Source organism: Schistocerca serialis, chromosome 3 (assembly GCF_023864345.2).
Source record: "Schistocerca serialis cubense isolate TAMUIC-IGC-003099 chromosome 3, iqSchSeri2.2, whole genome shotgun sequence".
NCBI classification, from domain to species: Eukaryota; Metazoa; Arthropoda; class Insecta; order Orthoptera; family Acrididae; genus Schistocerca; species Schistocerca serialis.
The window spans coordinates 894,395,693-894,421,301 of NC_064640.1; the positions used below are offsets into that span (position 1 = coordinate 894,395,693).

The 25,609-nt window shown below is 41.4% G+C and overlaps 1 protein-coding gene across 2 annotated transcripts in view; it reads left to right on the top strand.

Annotated features, from left to right (window-relative positions):
• LOC126471138 (delta(14)-sterol reductase LBR-like) overlaps positions 1-25,609 on the top strand; it is a 765,587-nt gene that overhangs the window by 581,227 nt on the left and 158,751 nt on the right. For both annotated transcript variants that reach the window (XM_050099231.1, XM_050099232.1), the window contains one exon: positions 16,334-16,435. In XM_050099231.1, coding sequence (XP_049955188.1) covers positions 16,334-16,435 — 102 coding nt within the window. The remainder of the gene's footprint in view (positions 1-16,333; positions 16,436-25,609) is intronic.

The window sequence follows — 25,609 nt, forward strand, 5'->3', positions numbered from 1 at the left end:
TTCTGGTAGAAAGGAGTGCTAACACTCAACTAATAAAAAACAGCTCAAATGGACAGATCTCTTGAGGAAAACATCATAAGAATGATGGTAAAGAAAGTAACAGGGCATAAAATTGCCAAAATTCATTTATAGTAGTAAAGAGAGGGGAGAGATATTTCAAAAACATTCACCCTTTCTACACATGTAAAACTTTAGAAGCAGTAGCCCATCTTTGAAAGGAGTCAGACAACTTCGAAACAGCTACACTGCAAATTTCAAAGCTTTTAAGTTTGAAAAAAAAATTGGTGAATACCCTATTGTAACAGAAACGCATAGTATCCTTAATTTCAGCATGCGGGTAGTCATCTGTCTAGGTATAATGGCTATTGAATGAAAGGAAGAGTGGTGAAACGTTGGCTTCTAAGCCACGAAGAAAATTGTTAAGAGAGATTATTGGGTTATTAGAAAAAAAATAAAGCATATGTTTTGACATTTAACTCCCCTGTATTACCAGAGGATATCAAAGCTTGGTTTATCTGCCCCGAAGTTAGAACATGTATGCCAAACCCTGTGAGATCCTTTAAACACCAAAAGTTTGGATATACAACTCTTGGTTGTAACAGTGGGCTCATATGCCATAGATGGTGCCAAAGGCACTTAAGGCAAATTAACCCTGTACATCTATAATGTGTGTCAGCTCTTGAGGTGATCATCCCATATGAAACAAGGACTGATGTGCATTAATGCTGAGAAAAGCAAAAAGCAGAAACTGAAGATCATCAGAATTCCAAATGGTGAGCCGAGAAAGTCTTTAAAGTTATATAACGTCTAGCATTCACCAAACCTTTTATTATATCAGCTGCAGAAATCAGTACCATCGGATAACTGAGCAGTGCTACTTTCAATTGCTGAAGTCAATGTTGTGGACATGATGTTACCGTGGACGAACTAAAACACACTACTACCCTTTCTTCTAACACTTCCTGTTCATCATCACAGCAGAGGGAAAGGGGAAAAGAAAACTCTTACCGAAAGATGGTTCTTGTAATACAGTGAAATGTGAATGGGTTCAAAAATCATATGGAGGGGCTCAAATTCCTAGCACAGAAAAAGCCACTCTGCAGGAAAGACAACTGAAAATGATTGATGTCCTTGTGTTAAAAACTTCTCTCTTCAAAGGGAAGATGACATCAGTGGCAACAGAGCTAAGATTAGGGTAGCATTATTTATTATTGATACATGCACAGTTCACCTGTTCCACTCTCAACCAGCTTGCTTTAAGTAGCTGTTGTCATCCATCTGTCACTGAAAATTAATGTCTGCCCAGAGTACTTGCCACCATAAGACTCACTTGATACAGATTCTATCGTAGATCTCATTGGGCAACTCCCTAAATCATTCCTACTTGTGTGTCATTTTAATGCACGTAATGTGTTTTGGGGTTCCAACAACACCTGCCCCGGGATAGAATTACTGAGAGCCCGATTGTGTCAGAAGATATCTGTCTTCTGAAGAGAGCGACACAATTTAGCTCTGCCGTAGATTTGTTCTTTGCAATTGTATTTTTCTTCTGTTCCCTTCATTACAGATATTGTAGTGTGGCAAGTGGATATCAATACACACTCAAGCTACCACTTCCCTACCTGGACACACATTCTGAATAGAAGAGAACACAAAAGAAGCCACCAAAATTGATGCTCAGCAAGGCAGACTGGATTCTGTATAATTAATTAGTAAGAATGGAACACATTGATAAAGATCATTAGCATCTGGAAATTGTGGGATTATATTGAATGCATGATTCACCATATTGCTGAGACATCCACATGAAATATCTCAGAACACCCTAAAGCTGTCCTCTCACGGTATGTGAAAATGTATGTGGATGAGGAGATGGTGATGTCACAGTGTGGTATTCCATGTTCCACAACACTGCGAAGTGTGAAATGAAGAATCTGGCATTTCACATTTTTGTCCCATGAAGAGGAACACAGCCAATGAGAGGCATCATCATTTTCGCATCACAAGCAGAATGTAGGAGTCACTGAATTTTCTGAATTTAAACTCCGTATTTTATGTTTTTTTAGTATTGAGTATGTGGTTGAATATAAGCTGCTTCAAAGCATCAGCAAATTGTGAACTCTCAAAAACGTGTCATTTTAGGTACGATTTGTTACAATGAAAGACAGGATACTTCATATCAGTAGTTAAAGGCTTCCTGTATTTGATGCATTTAATGTTATAATTTGTGTGCAATGAAAGTGTATTGTTTCATTGCTACAGCACAATGATGATCTATCAAAAGTGCATGGTTTTGCTACAATTATCATAGTTTAGTAAAACATAATGGAATTTTTAGACACAGCCTTTACACAGTATATACCACATTGAGGAGCGGTGGCCATATCGAAGCTGTAGCGAAGGTTACAGTACCATGAGTGTGAAAGGTAGCACGTTTGTGTCCAGCTCCTTCCAAATCCCCCCTCCCCTAAAAGGTTGAGGGGCTTTCTTATAAATGTAATAGAAAGGTTATTGGCAACAGTCAAAGTTATTTATTAGAATCAATGTATTAGCTGCAATTCTTGCTTCATAGGCCATCGACTAGAATGTTTCCCCAGTGCGTAGTAATCTTAACATGACTGACAGTCTGTGTCAGAAAGTTAACAGAAGTTACACACTGAAAGTTTTCACTGTTATGAAACTGTTTGAAATACACACTGATCAGCCAGAACATTATGACCACGTACCTAATAGCCGGTAAGTTCGACTACATCTGCACACACAGGTCACCTCATTTCTGTAAATTCCAAGGACACCATGTCAATCACATCCCCGATGTATTCAATAGGGTTCAGGTCTGATGAATTGGTGGCCAGCACATCAATTTGAACTCACCTCTGTGTTCCCCAAGCCACTCCATCACACTCCTGGCCTTGTGAAATGGCGCATTATCTTCTTGAAAAATGCCACTGCTGTCAGGAACCATGATTGTCATGAAGGGGTGTATGTGGTCTGAAACCAATGTATGATATTCTTTGTCCATCATGGTGCCTTGCACAAGCTCCATTGGACCCACTGATGCCCACTTGAATGTACCCCAGAGCATAACGGTGCCGCCACCAGCTTGTCTCTGTGCAACAGTACAGGTGTCAAGGAGCTGTTCTCTTGAAAGTGATGGATTTGTGTCCTCCCATCGGCATGATGAAGAAGGTATCGGGATTCATCAGATAATGCAGTGCTCTGCCACTGTGCCAACATCCAGTGCTGGGCGAAGGGGGTGGGGGTGGGGGTTTGGGTGCGGGTGGTCATGTGCCCATTTCAGTCATAGTTGCCAGTGTCATGATATTAACATTGGCACATGCACAGGTCATCGGTTGCAAAGCCTGTTATTATGAGTGTTTTGTGCACTGTGTGTACAAACAAACTTGTAATTTGCCGAGCATGAAAGTCTGATGTTAGTTCTGGCGTAGTTCAGCGCCTGTCCTGTTTTATCAATCTGCCCAGCCTATGACAGGAGACATTTATAAAAAGGCGTGGCCTCCAACCGCATGATGTCTGGACATGGTTTCAGCTGTGTTTCTCCACAATACTCCTGGAACACCTGAGGAGTCATGGATTCTTCGAAATGCTCGTGTCAAGCCTCTGCATCATCATAACCTGCCCTTGGTCAAGCTCAGATGAATCACCCGCCTTCTCCATTCTACACATGGACAGCCCACTCACTGATACTACATGCACTGTGCATGTGCCTGACTAGCAGTCATACCTTGCCAGTTGGTGCTGCTATTGCCTGGATGGGTTTAAATCGATAGTAGGTCGGTGGTCATAATTTTGTCACTGATCAGTGTATATACCTATCTCTTGGTTTTATGAACTGTCTCGTGTTAGTGTCTTGCCAGTAGATATCTTTGCCATTGATGGTGAGCAAATCGAAAATTTCTCCTCTTCCTTTCGAATGAAATTATGAAACTTGTCGTGTCACCGCCAGACACCACACTTGCTAGGTGGTAGTTTTAAATCGGTTGCGGTCCATTAGTACATGTCGGACCCGCGTGTCGCCACTGTGTGATCGCAGACCAAGCGCCACCACAAAGCAGGTCTTGAGATACGAACTAGCACTCGCCCCAGTTGTACGGACGACGTAGCTAGCGACTACACTGACGAAGCCTCGCTCCTTTGCCGAGCAGATAGTTAGAATAGCCTTCAGCTAAGTCAATGGCTACGACCTAGCAAGGCGCCATTAGTAACATTGCATGTATCTAAAGAGTCTCACTTGTATCGCCACAATCTCCGGATGTACCAAAAGGATGGATTAAAGTTAAGTATTCCAGAAGCTACGTACTTTTCTTTATAGCATTCATTACGTATCCTGTTGCAGACCTCACGCCATCCTGCTGTAACTTAGCGCGTGCCTTTCGGATTCCTCTCATTGTGACTAGGCTGTCTTGTCTAGACACAACAAAACTAATCCCAATCTTGAAATCTGTGCGATGAAGTATGTTACTTCAATGTCATGATAGTCAATATAACATCGAGAATATGGATATTATATATGTGCAATCTGACAATAGAAATGAGACTAACTATATTCGGTTTAAAACTGAAAATAGGATGGAGATTTAATTGAGTTGACAATTACTTCTGCTAGTATGTTTCTCAGATCGTTGTACAGCATTATATAGTGTTCCTCTATCAACTGTTCATTGTTCAAGCTATCAATGAGTCCAGATTCTTCTTTGCAATTTTCTTCACTATTCTTTCACAGTTGCTAACAGAGTTAATGCAGCTATTTTATGCGCATCTATTTTTGTAGAGAATCTGTTAGATTTACGTGCCAGATGCAGCTGGGAATAGCTACTGGAGAGTGCTGTAGTCACAAATCATGATGATGACAATGTTGGTTTGTGGGGCACTGAACATTGTGGTCGTCAGCACCCATGCAAGTTCCAAATCTTTCCATTTCCAGTCTTGACACTTCCCAAATGATGAGACAAATCATGATGCGGAACATATTTTGTGAGATGTTGCATGTTGCTTCAGAGCATGCAGCAACCATGACAGACACGACATCTGGCATGCTTCATGATGAGAAACATGTCCCTTGTGAGGATTGCTTAAGAGGCAATGGTGGAATGGAAAATGCCGTAGTGCAGTTAGGGACAAATGGGTGGCACAGTGAATGTTCAGAGTGAGAATAACAGGAGAGAACCATTTAGTCTTCAAAGTTATGAAAGCACAAGTATGGTGAATAATTAAAGCAAGCAGAAAAGTGTCAAGGCAAGAGTTTTGTAAAACCATTAATCATTCCACACCAGCTCCTATAATATGCGAGTCAATCAGATGGGTCACTGATAAAGGTTGTGCTACTCTCATCCCTGCCTCAGGACCATGGACTGTTTTGTATAGCATGTTGGGACAGCTGTATAAACAACTATGTGTTCTGCAGGTATCAGACCGACAAAAGGAGCTAAAAGAACAATGCCTATCCCTCGCCTCTGCGTCAAAGTTAGTGAGCCACCATTTCTATCTGACAGGGGTCCTGACTGTGCAACATGCCTTCAAAGCTAAGTCAGCCAAAAATCTCCAACATACAAACATTCCAACAGAGTGACTGTTGCTGACCATATGTGAGCCACAAAGCCATTATGAGTCCAGGCAAAACAGCTTTTAGTAGACAACAGTATAGGACATCAAGGTTCTCCTAGAGCAGTGGAGCATTCAGCTCTTGGATGATAGACATACCCAGGAAGAACTTTAAATTACTTTTGGGGGGGGGATATTGGTATGGCATATTTTGTCAGCAAACATTCTTTTGTATTTTAAACAATCACTGTAATGATTCAGTGGTTTATGCAGATGGTCCCAAGCAAGGTACTTAGGTGACTTTTCATTAGTTTTTCCAGGCAGCATCCCAAGCATTCACTTGCCAACAGACTTCAGTGTCTAGGATGCATGGTTGTATGCAATCTGGATGGCTCTTATGCAAATGAGATGTATGCATATGAAGATTTTCCTTAACTGTTCCAACTCACAAAGTGCTATGCAAGGCATCGAGAGAATATATCTAGCAGAAAATTTTCTACAGAAAATTTTGGCTACCCTGTTTTCTGTACCGAACAGGACAGGTCAGATTTTGGGGTAACGAGATGACGGATACAGTCAAACAAGTTTGTGATAAGAATTCAGTGACATCAGTTAAGTCACTAGTGAGAAGGACAATCATGGGTACGTGGGGAAGAGTGTGACTTGAAATGAGTGGAAATAAAATTCAGACACTTAAAACAACTTACTGACTGTGACGTACTACTCACTCAACAAAATGAGACCATTTTTACTGGATCTATAAAGAGCCTGGCACTTTGACCACAATTTCCTCCTGCGTCAAAAGTGAAACGTGTGGCGTTACTGTAACAATGTGCCATATTTTATGTATATGTTGTTTGTATGCTGATATGAGAGCATTAAATGGCTTGGCTAGAGATTTGCTTTTTACTTTAAGCAGTGGTTGAATGACTATGGCACTTGTTTTAAATTTTGTGACTACATAATGAATTTTTTCGCTACATAAAATACACCCATTCATACTCAGCAAGGGTGCTGATAACCAAGCCATCGAGCACCGAGTGGTGGTGGTGGTGGTGGTGGTGGTGGTAGTTAATGTTAAAATAAGGCCGTCATGAGAAATGTACCAGTAATATCGGACCATTTTAGTATTATCTTCAGAGCAGCTTCACCATCAATAATGAAGGGTTTAATTACTTTTTTGTTTATTTATTGAATATTATGTAAATTGTGATTTTCAATCCAAAGTGCATTTGTGACACCTCTCATCTATAACAATTGCAATGCACAAATCACTTAAGTGGAGAAGAAAAACTTCTTTCCTTGTTGTATCTTTATAATAGAGAATTAAGTTATCATCTGCATTTCACACACACCTTGTGCTATCAGAGCAGTTTCTGCAGGACAGAATCTTTACTTGTGAAGTGTAAGTGTTGGGATGCAAAGGTGGTTTGTTCTTGACCATATACACTTTTGGACCCTGTAGACTTATCTAGGTTGATGTGAGATAGTGCTAATAGCTAGCCCTTTCTCTAATGTTATGTAAGAAATGGCACTGACAGGATTGCAGTTGAAAATGGTGGCTGAATACAGAGATTGGACTGCATCTACATCTTTCACAGAGTTACACCTGTGGATTGAGAGCACATGTTGCACAGGAACATGCAGGGAGACTAGTTAGATAATGTGGATAGTGGAGTGCTGATGTGGTAAGAGTGAGGAGGATGATTTTGGAGGATATTATTATTTCAGGGATGGCAAGAGATGTCTGAAACCCTTTCGGAGTATTTTGTTTGGTTCGTCCTGCACTGATTGATACTGTGTGACAAAGGAAATGCTCTTACGTGTCTGGTTAGCAATGTGGGTGGCATATTAGTTTTACATGGGAATCAACATGGGAGATCCATTCCCATAGTAAATGGAAAGTGTGAATTCATTATGTGAAAACTAGTCAGATTTTGGGGGAAGTGAACTGCTTGTCCCATGGGTTCAAACCTTTGCGCACTTATCACACTTGTGTTCTGACTACTTAAGTCAACATTTTTGCACTTACATAATTTCTTTTCACAAACATTTCCAACCAATCAGGTTCCAACAGACAATAATTCTCATAAGTCTAGTCTTCTAAAACCACGTCAGCCAACCAGAACCATCTTTAAACTACTTGTGCTCCCCTTGTTAAATATTCCTTCTCTGGAATTCCAAACTCCTACATCCCATCTGCTTGCCACAAAATAATTAGACAAACACACTTGACACAGAATGTGTTATCATCATACTGTGATCATGAATCACTCTCAATTTAAAACATTACATGCAGTTTATTCATATTTAAGACTACCCACAGTTGCTATTGGTGTTTTAGGTATGAATTAAAATGCTAATTACTGAGAATAAATGAAAAATTTGCATGGAAAGCATGTGACTGTGAAATAAATGTTTTTGCTTTTAATACTAGGACAATTAGTTTATTCCACAGTTTTGATGATCTTCCATGTTTTACATTACATACTTCAATTTGCACTCTGCTACAGTTTTATTATCCTCAGACAACTTACACTGCCTGAACAAAAAGTTGAAGCACCTAGAAGGGAAGGAAGGAACAAAACGAAACTCCTAGGTTTGAGAGTTTATGTGATGTTATTCCAGTGGTTACAGTATTAAGTCAAATTTACAAAGAACTTGGATGCCTGACTCCATTTATCAGTATGACATCGTATCCACTCTGGCCCTGATGAATGCTTTGATTTGGATGAGAAGGGTTTCTTAAAGCCATATTATTCTCTCCTGAGGTAAGCTGGCACACAACTGTTGTAACTAGTCCTTTCCCATAAGTGTTTTATTGGAACAGATGTGGGGATATTGCTGACCATGAGAGTAATTCAACACCACGTTTGTACAGTTCGTAGAGACATGTTGCATGTCTGGATTAGCATTGTTCTGTTGAAAATGGAACCACGATGCTGTTGCACAAGAGGTAACATGTAAGTACACAGGATGTTCGTGACATAACATTGTGTTGTTAAAGGTCTCTCAGTCACTACCAGCTGCTACTTGAAGTTGTACATGATGGCTCCTCATACCATGAATCCAGGAGTAACACTGCTGTGCCTCTTCAAAACATTGGAAGAATTGGAGCTTTCTCCCCAGGTCATGGTGCAGGTACATTACATGTTTTCAAATGGCAGGTGAAGAGGCAAAGGAGTTACAGTGTGCTTAGTGTTCAATACAGTGATCCTCCCTTTTGATGGTCAGATGTGGTTGACTGGAACCTTGACATTGAGTATCCCTGGTTCGTGTTCCAAAGCAGTCCAACCTTTGGGACCAAGCCACACCCAAATGCCACACAAATCAGATTATTGAATGATTCAGCCAGCTGGCCAAATGTATATACCAACAGTGAGGTCCCTTTCAAAATCTGTCAGGTTTGGCCTTTCTACTTGTCATAGAGAATTGCAACTCTTATTCATTTCCATACCGACGAGTGGTGTTTACCTCTACGAAGTTACATTGACATATGACCATTAGTTATTGTAGCAAAGCCATAAAGGTAGTGGCATGGCATTTTATCTAAATAAGGACATAAAAGCTTAAAAAATTTCCTTTCTTGAACACCACACCAAAGAAGGATCAAGTGAAATGACAGGTATTGTACTCCCACAGTAATGATCTTAAGTTACCAAAGCATAAAGTGATTGGAGTAAATAGGCCACCAAATGCTATTGTAATGCTGTTTATGGATAAACTTAGTAGTGTTGTTGGTCAGTCCAGTTCTAATGACCTTATTATATTAGGTGACTTTAATATAGATGCAAACTCAAATAGTATAGTAAACTTGAAACTCAGTGATGTACTGACCTCATACAGTCTTGTAAATATAGTGAACTCAGACGCCAGAGTGATGGACACATGTTCCACTAGAATAGATTATGCTATAATCAACAAAGATGTTATAGATAAGGTAAATTACAGTAACTTAGATTTCCTTTATTCTGACCACTTCTGTCAGGTGGTAGAATACAAAAATTCAGTTGTGCCTAAAATAACAAAAATTGTGCTACAGAAACGAATGCTGAATACCTCAAATATTAATGCTCTTAAACACAAACTAGCGAATGAGAGATGGGATTCTGTGTACCTGGTAAAACGGTCAGATGAGAAATGGAATGAATTCTACTCAACCCTACTGCATCATTATGAATATAGTTGTCCAGTCAGAGAAATCCAGAAGGTAGTTAAACACTGTCAAAATGGAAGTAATCCTAGACTAAAACTCCCAACAAATCTGATTAGGCTCAGGCAGCAAATGCATGATCTAAACCAGCTTTATAAAGCCATTACTATGCCGGTTTTCAAGGAAAAATACAATAGGACCAAGCAAACTTTTAAAACTGAAATTGTTAACCTAAGGAAGCAGATTAACAACAAAACAATAGAACAGTCTGACAACATAAGCAAAGCATCTTGAAGCTGTTTGACAAATAGTGAAAAGGTCCCAACAAGATGAACATGGACCCACTCAGCATAAGACAGATGGTAACATTATAAAAAACCCAGATACTATATTAATATTTTTAATAACAACTACATTTCTGGTGAACAATCAACTCGTATTATAGATTCACAGTTAGAGACCCGATGCCATCTCACCCAGTGTACCGAATTTGAATTTGTGGAAGGGAATGAGCAGGAGGTTTGCAGGGCAGTATACATGCTAAAGAAATAATGTTCATCTGGATGGGATGGCGTATCCAGTGCTATTACTAAAGTGTGCTTAAAAGAAATCTCTAAACCTCTTACCTGATTAATTGCAACATTAGAGAGAACATGTATCCAACAGTTCTAAAAATGAGTGTAGTGAAACCAGTGTATAAAAAGCGAAGTAAGGAAGATGTCTCCAACTATAGACCAATATCATTAATTCCCACTTTTAGTAAGATATGCGAAAGCATTATCCTTTCTCAGCTAAGTGCCTTTTTCACAAAACCTTGTAGATTCTCAGCATGGCTTCAGAAAAGAGCTAAGTACAACCACAGCAGTTACACAGTTAATTCATGAAGTTTACTGTCTGTTGGACCAGAAGATGCAGACTGCAGGTATATTTTTGGATCTGATGAGCATTTGATATGGTAAACCATAGGGTACTTCTTAAAAAGCTAAAATCTTATAGTATTGGGGATAAAGCCATGAATCTTCTCACCACATACCTGCTGAATTGTAAGCAAAACACTAAATTGTCATACAAACTAGATAATAAAATCATGAACTCCCAGTCCACCAGTGAACCTGTATTACAAGGTGTACCACAGGGCTCAATCCTTGGACCCTCTGCACAACCCATTAACTCCCATATTGTAAGCTATGCAGATGACATGTGAATCTTATTCTACGCGAGTGAATGTAATGAGCTAGAATCTCTTGCTACTAGTGGTATCACAGAAGTAACAAAATACCTCAGTGATCAGGGACTCAAGGTGAATGTCACCAAATCTCAACTACTGACATTTAAAACATGCTGTTCTCACCACAACAATATGAATAGTGTGTGTAATATCTCTGCAACAGAAAATGGTAACTGTAAGTTCCTGGGTGTGTATGTTGATGAAAATTTGCGGTGGACATACCACATTAATTTCGTATGCGGAAAAGTCAGTAGTGCCATATATCTCCTCAGCCAGCTCGCAAAGATAGTTCCTAGCCAAGCACTGAAATTAGTATATTACGGAACACTTTCACCCCTTTCTCAATTAAGGAATTGAACTATGGGGCTGTGCAGCTGATGTACATTTAAAAAGAATACTACTACTACAGAAAAGAGCAATAAAACATATACATGGGATGGGACATAGAGATTCATGTTGTGAAGTGATTGTGCAGCAGAAATATCTGACAATATATTCTCTGTACATCTTCAATATAGATGTATATTTTTATAATTCAACCAACAGAAGCTATCAAGGACAGTGATGTACATGATCACAACACTAGAACAAAGTGTAACTATTTCCGTAACAGAACAATGTTAAAAATGACTGATAGAAGTCCATATTATCAGTGGTTTGATTTGGTATAATAACTTACCAAACTCTCTAAGAATGTACAGGGGAAATGTTTTTAAAACAAAATTAAAATCTTTTCTAATAGAAAAATGTTTGTATTCTTTCAACGAATTTTAAGATAGTGATTGTAACATGAGGCATTAGGATATCAGTTGTAATGTGATAAATGAAAAAAATACACATAAGAAGCAACAGCTACGGAATATAGTGTTTGTAAATGTAACCATAGTATTAAGTCTGACGTTTGCAAAAGCCATCATTACGATGGCTCTACGCAAAGAAAATGTAAATAAATAAATATCTTCTGGGTATTTCAATTTCTTTGTCAAACAGTGTATATCAAGCATAAGGGATATTTCTAATGGAAAATTTGAGCACCTGGTGTCTGAGGTACTTCATATACCTGATACCACAGGTTATGTACACTCTCATGAAAACTGTTGTTCATACTGTACGGCTATTCACAGCTGCACCATGGAGCAAAAATGAAACAATATTGAAGTGGGGGAGGGGGGGTAGAAAGCTCATCATTTCAAAAACATTCTGTAAGATACATACATCCCCTGATATAGCTAAGTAGTTGTCAGCTGAGGACGCTTACTATCAAAGGAAGTGTGTGACCACGAACGCTAAGAACCACACCAAAATGTGCGTAGAATATAAATTTCTCACCCAAAAAACTGTGTTATTGGCCATTCACATACAAAATCCAGGTGTTGTCTGCTAACACCATCCAATGGTGGCACGTGATACCTGCACTAAAAAGTACAGGATGTTTCATGTAAGATTCCTGGGAGGAGTCTGCAGGTAGCACGGCACACTCACTGGCTGCTGCCACTGCATCTGCGTCTCGGACACTAATTTGCTGGTAGTCGGCTGCAGGCGCACTCCCCCTGAGTTACGCATAAAGAGTGTTGCCATATTATTAACTGAAGCTTGCCTTTATTTACAGTAGGTGCTCAAAATGATGTCACTTTCTGGTAAGAGCAGCCTGACATTTCCTGAACACATTAGCAAACACTCGACAAATTTCTGCTGCCAGAATCTGGGAAATGACTACCCGAAACCCTGTCTTCCAACTCTTCGAGTGTGGGGAGATTGGTTGCATACACCTTGTCTTTTAACATTCCCCAAAGATAAAAATCACACGAATTTAGATCTGGAGAACGAGGAGGGTGGACAACTATCCTGTCGTAAAAAAAACCTCTGATTTGATGCATTGACGATGTGTGGGCCTGCATTGTCCTTCATGAAATATCGGTACATCTTTTCGTTAGGTGTTGGTTCTTGAAAAAAAAAAAAGGATACATTATATTGTTCACATACGTTTACATTTACACTCTGCAAACCATCGCAAGGTGCATGGCAGAGGGTACATTCCACTGTAATGGTTATTAGGGTTTCTTCCTGTTGAATTCACATTTGGAGCACGGGAAAAATTATTATTTGAGTACCTGTCCAAACTTATTGTTTTATGGAAAAAGATTGGTCCAGTAATTCATCTTGCAGTAATTGCATACCAAACTCCTGTTTTCAGCTCATGCAGAGGTTGTTGATGTAAGTCATGATGATTTTCAGAGCTCCAACGTCGATTGTTATGAGAATTAACATACTCTGACAAATGCAGCCATGCTTCATCAGAAAATAAAGCATTTAAGGATCAACTTCCCCATCGTGCACAGACTGTAACAGCCAGTTGCAATAACGAGATCGAGCAACTGTATCTGAGTTCCTCAGTTGATGCACTACTGTGATTTTGTATGGTTTCAATTTCACTTTGTGCACAGCACTGTGAAGAGATGCTCTTGACACACCAGTCTTAAGTGCCAAATGGCACAGAGACTTTCTAGAGCTTCTTCCCAAGGCCTCTCCTGTTTTGTCTAATTTATTTTCGGGTAAAACACTAGGTTCTCTAGACATTCATTTGCGTAACCAGATCCAGTATCTTGAAATTTTTTCACTAGTCTGTGTATTGTCGAATCATTGGGAACATGCATACTGGGAAATTTTTGTATGAATTCAAGCCAACATTCCACATACAATTCTATTTCTGTGTAGTTCAACAAAAGAAACACTCATTGATCCTTCATGTACACCATACCGAATGGAAAGATGACAGAAAACACCTGAACACTCAGTCACACAGCATAGAAGACACACACATGGTGTTCTGAGGATGAGGCCCAGCTACACACAGACAAGGAAAGCCCCAGATTCGGTGCAGTGGCAATAATGACATCTAACAACAATATTTAAAGCAATTAACCTTAAAAAAAAACCTCGAAAGAAAACACCAGTACACTGAGACGCACAATGTAGGAGGCACACGCTAAGTATTGGTGTTCGAGAACTACGCATATCGACAGCCGGCAGACACGGCGGCAACAGACGGCAAACGCACCACACAAACTGTGGACCCCCTCCTGGGCGTCTTTCATGAAATACCATCTGTATTGGTTGTGTGAATAGTATAGATGCAATAGGGGGCTGTCTTTTAGTGTGTTAGGTTGTGGGGTAGAGACTGAAGAGCATATATTGGTATCATTAGGTGAGTTAATCCCATAAATGGTGTCAAAATGTTTGAGACAAAGTTGTAATGTGTTGTATATGTAAATGTGATTGGAGTTGGGGATGTGGCGTTCACTAATATTTTATATAGCATAATAATTCACAGATAAAATTGGGATGATGTGGAAATGCAAGAAGATATACTGGACAGGTGTAGGAAGACAGGAAGAGCCTGTACCCAAAGTTTGCTTGTCCAGTAGTACAAGACTTTTATCTCCAGAGCAATAGGCCCCTTCAACTAGAAGTGAGTATGAACCATCACCACCTAAAAGTCTAGTGCCAGTATACTGATGACAACATACTGGAAAATGTATATGGAGACAGTTACAATCGTGGCTTGAACTCCTATAGTAATCTTATGAGGCACCGGCAGATTGCAAGGTAATATTAGATTATGCCTAGCAGAAGATGACATCAGGGTCACTTCGAGGGAAACAGGCTGTCACATTTAAAAACTTTAGAAGAGTATGTATTCTTAACAGTTTGATAAGGACAAGACCATATGGTACTGCTGTTCATTATGGGCATCTGCAAATGTGGACACTAGAAGCATATAAAGTGGTTGGCCTGGACAATTTCACAGGTTCAGTTACTGTTATTAACAAACCTTACACTGAATATAACATTCCTACCAGATATATTATCGTGTTCTTCACTTGTAAGAACATAGAAGATCATCATAGTGTTGTCCAGAAGGAACAAAAATCTGTGGAAGAAGTGAACAAATAGGTAACAGACTTGAGTGTGGATAAATAAAATGTTTGGAACAGTGATAAAAATCAATGTAATTATGAAATGTCTTCATTGTCCACACTGTCTCCCAGAGGAGAGAAAAATACAGATATTGTATTACAATTTATACATAGCTCTACACCCAACCATACAATTAATGTGGCCATATCAGTGAGAGGTAGTTAGCTAACAAGTCCTATTATCTGATTTCAAGAGCTGCAAGGCAGCTTTGGCCCAGATGTTTCAAACAAATTTAAGCAACATGCCTATGAAACATTCATGTGGAGGCAAGCAAAAGTGGGAAAAAGATGGAAGAGCATATGAAAAGATATCTAATTATAGCCTTGGTGCAGATGTACATGATTATGTGAAGAGCCTGATGCTGTGTGTTTGTTGGTCGGATCATAAAAAATTGTACTCTGTTGGATGAAAGTTTTCTGAACAGTGAATTTAAACCCAAGACGACAAAATATTACCATCCTCTTGACGTGTACTTCGTTAGGCAGTATAAGCTATACATGAGGAGGAGTGTTGATTCTTGTAAGACTACAGTGTGAAAAACTGCAAGTGAAGTTGCACAATTGTCATGTTATCATCAGACTACACTCTGTGCTTTAAAACAAGCTTTCTGAACTGAAGTAAAAGCCTGTCTTGTAATATGCTTGCCAAAAGGCAGGTTATGACATAGACATACTGATATCATCATTTAAAAATGGCAATATTGCAGTGTTTGATATTGGACTGCTGTAATGCAGGAGATAAGTTTGATATGAAGAAAGTGGCTTTAGGGGCTGTGAATATTGTTCTGATCCACTTTGTTTGGACAATTTGTTTGAAATCCTACACTTGTACTTTAAAGTTTGAATATCTATGCAACAGTATCAGGACAGTAGAAAAGATTGCTTTTCAAATAGTGTGATTATTTTAAGCAGAGGCTAATATGGCATTTGAAGTCACAGCATTGAAATATCTGTGCTTTTGTCTTGTTGCATCAGTATTTTGTTTCTTCGTGTTACCAGATTTCCTCTCTTAGACCTTGAATAGGTGATCGTTCAAATGTGTCTTATGCTAAGATGCCTAATTTTGTATTCAAATGGCTCATACCACTGTTTCTGATATGAACAATTTATACTCTAACCACATTTTTGTGCAGTTCAGAGCGTTCAAGGTCACAGCTTCCACTGCAACAGCAAATGTGTGTGGCCACCCTCTACCACTAACATTACCAAATGTGAAAATTAACATGTCAACCTCATAAAGATACGGGAGAAAGAACAGGGAAAAGAAGAATAATTATTAATGACTGTGGACACAAGTCTCTCATTCATCATGTTTATGACATGTATTTACCTGAAGAAAGCAATAGTTCGTAATTTAACTTCATTAACATGTTGAAATTTGATACATAAATAACTCTGTTCCCAAAATTGCAGGTGTGCAAACGTATGCTGCATCATATCTTGACAGAGATTCGCGCCGCCTGTCATATCTGGACAGATATATCCCCAGCCGACTTTTGAAGGAAGGTTCTGTTGGTGAGTAAATTTGGTTAGTCCAGTCACTGAATTAAGCATGTTGAAATCACTCATCGTATTTTCACTTTGAATCATTCGAGTCACACTAGATTTAACCTTGGACCAGCCTTTGAGATGTCAGTTCATTGGTTTAAGTACACAGCTTGTGGTCGTTATGAGAAAACATTATTGATTATGAGTGGAGAGTTCACATGCAGAATGAAAACTCTGTTATGGTTTGATATTTCAGTTTATACAAACCTGTATCTTGGGTAAACTATCAGACAAAAGGTGTGCAACAATGTAGAGGAAAAGGAACTATCGTACAAAGTTTGTGGCCGCATGTGTTTCATTATTCATAGTCATAGGTAATGGTTTACATTTAATGTGGAAATTAATTAAAACAGTTGCATAATAATGACACTTAATTCTTTCACAATTCAAGAGATTTTGAAAATTATACTGCAAAAATATTAACTGGCATTTGGTTTAAATAGTTACATTATCTGCTACTTTTGCTGAATTTCTTTGTTGTCATCACAAGACATGAGTCACTAATGGAAGGAGAAGAAAGTTGTCTGAAATTAAAAACACTAAATATTAGGTATAGTAAGTGGCCCAAGAAAAACAAGAAATGAGACAAGTCCAATTTTTAAGGAACTATTTGTTATAGAATATTGGTGCACAATGTTGTTGTGGTGTTTACTTTGAACTGTGTCTTTATTGTTTAACAAGTTCATTTTGCTGGACTGCGTCTTTGGTTGTGGCCAAGCAGTTTACCATAGATGAGCGCTTGTATTCGGATGGAATCTGTATAACATCTTGGCAAACAATATGCAGAATGTTTCTAAGTAGTGGAATGAGGAACAGTTGAATTCAGATACGTGTGTGTGTGTGTGTGTGTGTGTGTGTGTTGGGGGGGGGGGGGGGTGTTAGAGAATTCGGATGCAGGCTACCATCATAGTGTTGGGGACATTAATACATTCTACTATGCATTATGATAAAGATACAATGATACATATGTCATAAACAGTAAAGGATAGATTGAGAGTATAATTAAATGATGCAACAGCTGCCACCAATATTCCCAGGTAATTGCTGATAAAAATTTAGAAGCATATATCCAAAAGCAACTAATATCTACACTCCAAGGGGGAAAAAAGACACACCAGAAAGGAATTATCCAAATGGGACAGAAATCGGTTGATGTGATGCACATGTACAGACAAACAAATGATTATAATTTCGGAATAATTGGGTGATTTATTCAAGTAAAAGAGTGTCACAAATTGAGCAAGTCCTTAATGAGTCGGTCCACATCGGCTCCATATGGAAGCAGTTATTCAGCTTAGCATTGATTGATGGAGTTGTTGGATACCCTTTTGAGGGATATCTTGCCAAAATCTGTCCAGTTGGTGCATTAGATTGTCAAAATCCTGAGATGGTTGGAGGACCCAACCCATAATGATCCAAATGTTCTTAACATGGGGAGAGATCTGGTGACCTTGCTGGTCAAGGTAGGGTTTGACAAGAATGAAGACAATGAGGGTGCCATTTCTTTTCATAGCAGGAGCCCTTTGGTTGTCATCTGCAGCATCCTCATAGCACAGCAGTATGTTGATGATATTAAATGCCCTATTTTGTTCCCCTTCATGGCAAGCCATCCTGGGCTTAAAATTTTAGCCAGCACGGGGCGAGAGTTTCTGCTGCTTGTCTTAGTGCTTGCCAAACCCTTCCTTGGCCAGCAAGTTCACCAGATCTTTTCCCAATTGAAAACATTTGCCGCGTTATGGGCAGGGCCCTCCAACCACTCCTGGGTTTTGATGGTCTAACATGCCAATTGGACAGAATTTGATGTGATGTCTGTCTGGATGATGTCCACCAACTCTCTCAATCAATGCTGCACTGAAAAATTGCTTGCATAAAGTGCCAGGGGTGGACCAACGTTTTACTGACTTGCTCAATTTATTAAGTTCTTTTTCATGAATAAATCATCCTATTTTCGCGATATTGTCATTTGTTTGTCTGTAGGTGTACATCACACCTACTGAGTCCCACCCATTTGTCTTATTCTTTTCTGGTGAAAAGAATCTTTTGTTTTAGAGTGTAATTAAGGTAGTGTTAAAGGTTTGCAATCTGCAATAATTTAAGAAGATGAATTGTTAGCTGAAAAATGTCATAAGTAATACATGGCAGGAGGCAAAACAAAATTAATAGGTCAAGATAATATCTGCGTTAAAATGAAATTGCAGACAAATGTACTAGTGTCTAAAAGGAAAATGTGCTGTAATTTGGACCATATTAGTAAACATTTTAAAGGGCTATAACACTGTGTCAAATGTGGCTTGATGCAGGAAAGTGTAAGTTAACATTATTTGTGTGTATTCACTTTGACAAGGGAAATTTAACAACATACTGAAATTGTCTGATGTTCTTCATACTGTGCCAAATATATGCACATGCTGTGTGCAACAACTTTTTCTTTAAAGATGCTGTCTCTTTCACTAGGGTACATTCACAATGGAGCTTCACTGCTAGCCATTTCTGTGGCATTCGATAAGCCACATGTGACCCCCAGGTCATGCTAAATGGTAAGCACCTCAGCGTGCTCAGTATTTGTTTGCTGGGTACGGGCTTCGCAAATCAATTTCCTGACCTGGGGGCTGGTAAGTGCTGCAAGTCCTCTGTAACTGTGTAACAGTGAGTGCTGGGCATGCTTCAGCAAATACCATGTAGCGTGGCGGTGGAATATTGTGTGTCACAGGGACTGGGGATCTTGGCTTAGCTGCCTGGATTGTGAGAATAGTTAAAACCTCAAAAACTCTTAATTTCAAGGTGCGACAAGGAGGCTCATGGCTGTTTAGGTGGAACAGTCATTTGTCGGCAACCTCTGAGGAACTTGCTACATCTCAGTTGTACAGGTTTTACTCAGGAAAGCAGGGGGTCTATCTGAGTGGACCATTATTTCCCTAGCTGCTCGTGGTACCAAGATAGGACCCTCAAACACAAACTTATTGACTCCTAGTGTTGATAGGGGTATCGCCTGGGAGTAAACAGCTTTCAAGGAATCATAAATACAACGATGGTTTGAAAAGTTCTCGGAATCACCACGAGAGGTCAGCGCTAGCGCACCGAGTTGTTTACATGGTATTCATTGGACTGTTGCCTGTAAACACGTGCCACGTCAGTGCTGTTGGCAGAAAGCTGTGGCGGTGACGTGACTCTGTTGTTGTTCCCGTGTAGTGATTGCGAAGGTGGAAAAAATCGAGATTTTAGCAGTGATTAAGTACTTCGTAAAGAAAGGTATGAAAGCAAAGGACATTCATACCAATTTCCAGAGTACACTGGGGGACTCTGCTCCTTCATATTCAACTGTTGCCAAGTGGACAAATGAATTTAAATTTGGTTAGGAGAGTTTAGATGATGATCTGTGCAGTGGTCGGCCAAGACGTATCACTACTCCAGAAATCATTGCAAAGGTGCACAAAATGGTCATGGAGGATCGCTGATTGAAAGTGCGTGGAATTGCTCATGCTTGCCAGATGTCGTCTGAAAGGGTATATCACATTTTAACTGAAGAATTAGAAATGAAAAAGTTATCTGCAAGGTGGGTGCCGCGACTCTTGACCCTGGATCTAAAACGCGTGAGAATGGACATATCAGAACAATGTTTGGCCCGTTTTAGTAGAAATGAACAAGATTTTTTGCACTGGTTTGTGACCAGAGATGAAAATTTGGTTCACTACTATACCCCAGAGACAAAACAGCAGTCAAAACAGTGGAAACATGCTGATTCTCCGTCACCAAAGAAAGCAAAGACAATTCCTTCGGTGGGAAAGGTCATGGCATCAGTGTTATGGGATGCGAAGTGGATTCTGTTTGTAGATTATCTCCTCACTGGGCAAATAATTACTGGAGAATATTATGCTAACTTCCAGGACAAATTGCAACAAAAGATTGCCAAAAAGGTCAGGTTTAGCAAAAAAGAAAGTCATCTTCCAACAGGACAATGCACGCCCGCACATACGTGCCATCGCCATTGCAAAATTACATGTACGAAGGTATGAATTGTTGCCACACCCACCTTATTCACCTGATATGGCTCTGTCGGACTTCCATCTATTCCCAAAACTGAAATTTTTTCTTGGTGGATGAAGATTCACTTCAAACGAAGAATTGATATCCGGAGTTGACAACTATTTTTCAGGCCTGGAGGAAACTCATTTTCGGGATGGGACCAAGGCACGTTGGACCAAGTGCATTAATCTACAAGGAGACTACATTGAAAAATAAAAACAAGTTTCAGTGATGTAAGTACTTTTTTTCTATCCTGTTCCAAGAACTTTTCGAACCACCCTTGTAAAAATGTGTATCTGGTGATCAAGAGGAAGGAGGGGATGTTTGAAAAAGTGTCCCTTTCTATACTCATAAAGGTTTAGAAGCACTTACTGGTACCATAAAGTGTGCTAAGTGGACGCAAAATGGTTCTGTATTAGTTGAGACTAACAAGACAAAGCAGGTGGAATTTCTTAGGGCATCACAAAAGTTGCATAACACACTTACGTCAAGCAAAGGGGTAGTCACGTGCCATGATATTCTGGACATTGAAATTGCAGAACTCAAAAAAGTATGGGCATCACAGGGGATAGTGGATGTGGAGCTAAGGATGTGAAGGAATAATGGAGGAGTTGAGAAGACTACCACCTTCATTGCGACCTTCAGTTCTCTGACACTGCCTGAACACATTGTGTTCTGTAAATCTGTGGAATCAGAAAACTCTCTCTCTCTCTCTCCCTCTCCCTCTCGCTCCCCCTCTCCCTCTCCCTCCCCCTCTCCCCCTCGCTCCCCCTCTCCCTCCCCTTCCCCTCTCCCTCCCCCTCTCGCTCCCCCTCCCCCTCCCCCTCTCTCTCCCTGCAGGTCTGGGGTTAGGATAGGCACCTGCCTGTCGTAATAGGTGACTAAAAGAAGTCTCAAACTTTTTGGCCCTATAAGTTCAGGTCCCATATTATGGTTTGACCTGCCACTTTCCAAATTCTACAGAAGTGCGGGCCATATGGGGAAGGATGCCGCAGGTAGCGCATGAGTTATCCCTAGTGCCCTTACATGCGATCTCTGGAACCTCTTGTCATGGCTTTGCATCTCCATGTGCAATTCAACTATTTGGGCGAGGATATTTTCCGGAGTATGTCATCTTCTTCCATTGTCCCATGTCCTCTGCACCCAATATCCAGCACGGTAGCCAGTCCATTGTGGTGGGGCCGTCATGTACCCATTTGGTGGTAGCCCCTTGACAACACAAGAATCACACTGCTGATGCCTGAGCTGTAAACTCCCCACATATGCCAAGGAGTAGATGCCTATCTTCCTGGGGTATTAGGACTCCCAGCAATGGCCATCATGCCAGGTAGCCTTTGCTGTGGCTGGGTGTTGCCCGTGGCGGGAGGCCCTGGTCGGAGTGGGTAGCATCGGGGCAGATGACCCACAATGAAGTGGACTAAGTCATCTCATGCTGGTGACCGTACAGCACCAGCAGTCTCTAAGAAGGGCAAGAACGAATACAATGCCGACTGGTATGACCATAAATCGTTTCCCTTCCTCGCTACACCATAGGAGGAACGTAGGTCTACAGAAAGAAGAGAGCCATGTTCGCCTCAGTATTTAGTCTGTAGCAGAATGGATGGGGATTCGTGTCTACCTATGAAGCCTCAGTTTTTTGTTGAATATTTTGAGGATAAGTTTGGGGAAGTGACAGCACTGTCCAAGATGAGAAAAGCGGTACAGTCTTGATTCAGATAGCATCCCCAGCCCAATCCCGGGCATTACTCCCTTGTGACCGGCTGGGTGATATTCCTGTTTCTGTCACTCCCCATAAAAGCCTCAACATGGTCCAGGGGATTATTTCCCATCGCTACCTCCTCTTGCAGTCTGACGATGAGCTCCATGCTAATCTAGAATGGTGGTGTGCTCATTTCATCCGGCATGTTTACAGGGGACCCAAAGACAACAGGTTTGCTACCAGTGTCTTCATCTTGGCCTTTGAGAGTGATTCATTGCCTGAAAAGGTCAAGGTGATGGTTTACCCCTGTGATGTTAAACCATATTGCCCCCCCCCCCCCCCCCCCCTGTGTGTTGCTTTAAGTGCTGGAAATTCGGGCACATGTCTTCCCACAGCACTTCCGATGTTACATGTTGAGACTGCGGACATCCATTGCATCCAGATACTCCCTGTGCGCTTCCTGCCACTTGTATCAACTGCGGAGAGCAGCACTCCCCCTGCTCGCCAGACGGCACAGTACTCCAAAAGATGCAGAAAATTATGCAGTACAAGACCCTGGACCAGTTGACTTAGCAAGATGCTAAACGTAAATTTTAACAATTACATCCTGTTCATTTGACATCCACATACGCTGCAGCTACATTACCATCGCGATCACAAGTACCAGACCTACCACCCTCTGTGCCACGAACAGTGGGCCCTCCAAGCCTCCCGAATACATCTGCCCCCCTTGGTGCTAGGGGGAAAATCTTCTGCTGCTTCCAAAGTACCTACATCGGGAGCTAGGTCCCCCCCCCCCCCCCAAATGCAGGGAACATCAGTCCCCTCGCCCCCAGCTGGAGAAGGAACAACCTCCTCTGGCTCCTCTCATGCGGAAGGGTGCCCTTGGGACCCTCTCTCCCAAGGTCTCTGCTAATGCCACAGTGGACACTCGCCAGTGGGTAAAGGAGCCAAAAGCTGCTGGACGAAGGGCTTCATTGTCTTCCATTGTGCCTGAAGCTACTTCAGAGAAGTCCTCCCAGCAAGACCCTAAAGAGAAACGAGAAGGCAAGCAAACAAACAAAGAAGTCTGCTAAGAAAAAGGACCCTCTGGTAGCCTCAACACCACCATTCCCTACCAATTCTGCAGCTGTGGATGAGGTGGAGATCTCAGCATCCCCTAAGGACCTGGAACTCACTGATGCCTCATCCACAATAGGAATGGATACAATACTCAATCAGTGGCAGCAGGTGACCCCTGAGGCGTAACCTGCTCCCTTGTATGTTTCATGCCTTCCCAGCCTCACGATAACATCATCCTCCAGTGGAATTGGTGCGGTTTTATCCGCTTCCTGGCTGAGCTATGGCAGTTGTTAAGCTTTACGCCTGCTTTCTGCATTGCCCTCCAGGAAATCTGGTTCCTGGCAATGTTGACCCCTGCCTTTCACGGCTATAGGGGATGTTATAAGAGCCTTAGTGACTATAATAGCTTGTCAGATGGAGTCTGTGTCTATGTCCTGAACTAAGTATGCTGTGAACCTCTGCCCCTTCAAACCCCTCTTGAAGCTGTGGCTGTCAGGATAAGGACGGTACAGGAAATAACTGTCTGGAATGTATATCTTCCTCCAGATGGTGCAGTGCCTCTGAACGCATTGGCTGCACTGACTCATCAACTCCCTAAACCTTTCCTGTTTTGGGGAGATTTTAATGCCGATAACCCCTTGTGGGGTTGCACTGTGCTTACTGGCCGGGATAGAGATGTCAAAACTTTACTGTCTAAGTTCGACCTCTGCCTCTTAAATACTGGGGCCCCCAACATTTCAGTATGGCTCATGGCACTTACTCGGCCATTGATACATCCCTCTGCAGCCCATGACTTCTCTCATCTGTCCACTGGAGAGCTCACGATGCCTTCTGTGGAGTGACCACTTCCCCATCTTCATGTCACTCCTCCAGCTCCATTCCCACAGATGTCTACAAAGATGGGCTTTAAACAAGGCAGACTGGGAAGATTTCACCTCTGCTGTCATCGTTGACTCTCCCCCACATGTGGTAGTTGAGCAGGTCACTAGAATGATTGTTTCTGCGGCGGAACACACGATCCCTTGTTCTTTAGGGTGCTCCCGGCGAAAGTAAGTACCTTGGTGGTCGCCGGAAATTGCTGTGGCCGTTAAAGAGCATCGACGAGCACTACAGAAACATAAGCAGAATCCTTCCCTATAGCACCTAATTGTTTTTAAATGGCTCCGTGCCTATGTTTGCCAGCTTATAAAAAGACGCAAACAGGCGTGTTGGGAGAGTTACGCCTCGACCATTGGGTGCCATACGTCACCTTCCCAAGTCTGGGCGAAGATCAGACATGTTTGTGGATACCAGACCCCGACAGATGTTACAGGCATTAACATCAATGGCGTGTTATCTACTGATGAAAATGCAATTGCCGAGCACTTTGCTCGAGCCTTCGCATCAGAGAATTATCCCCCAGCATTTCGCACCCTCAAATGGCGGGTGGAAAGGAAAGCCCTTTTGTTCACTAAACGTCACAGTGAACCCTGTAATGCTCCATTTATAGAGTGGGAGCTCCTCAGCATCCTTACACATTGCCCATACACAGCTCGTGGGCCAGATCGGACCCACAGTCAGATGATTAAACATCTCTCATCCGACTACAAGCGACATCTCCTCATCATCTTCAACCGGAAACCTGTGCGATGGCATCTCTCTATCGCAGTGGCGGGAGAGCATCATCATTCCAGTGCTCAGACCCGGTAAAAACCCACTTGATATGGATAGCTATCGGCCAAATAGCCTCACCAACATTCTTTGTAAGCTGTTAGAATGTATGGTAAGTCGGCGGTTGTGTTGGGTCCCCAAGGCATGTGGCCTACTGGCTCCATGCCAGGGCGCTTTCTGCCAGGCTTGCTCTACCATTGATGATCTAGTCTCTCTCGAGTCTGCCATCTGAACAGCCTTTTCCAGACGCCAACACCTGGTCGCCGTCTTTTTTTGATTTATGATTTAGCTTACAACATGACCAGGTGACATATCCTTGCCTCATTATATGCATGGTGTCTCCAGGGCCTGCTCCCAATTTTTGTCCAAAGTTTCCTATTGCTCCTTACTTTCCATGTCCAAGTTGGTGCCTCCCATAGTTCCCCCCATAACCAGGAGAATGGGGTCCGAAGGGCTCTGCATTGAGTGTATCTCTAATTTTAGTTGTCATTAATGGTCTATCAGCAGCTGTCAGACTGTCAGTCTCAGCTTCTCTGTATGCAGACTTGTGCATTTCGTACTGCTCCTGCAGTACTGGTGTTGCCGAGCGGCGGTGGCTAAAGGGAGCCATCCACAAGGTGCAGTCATTCCAGTTTTCAGCCGCGAAGTCATGTGCCATGCACTTCTGTCGGCGTCCTACCATTCATCTGGAACCAGAACTTTAAATT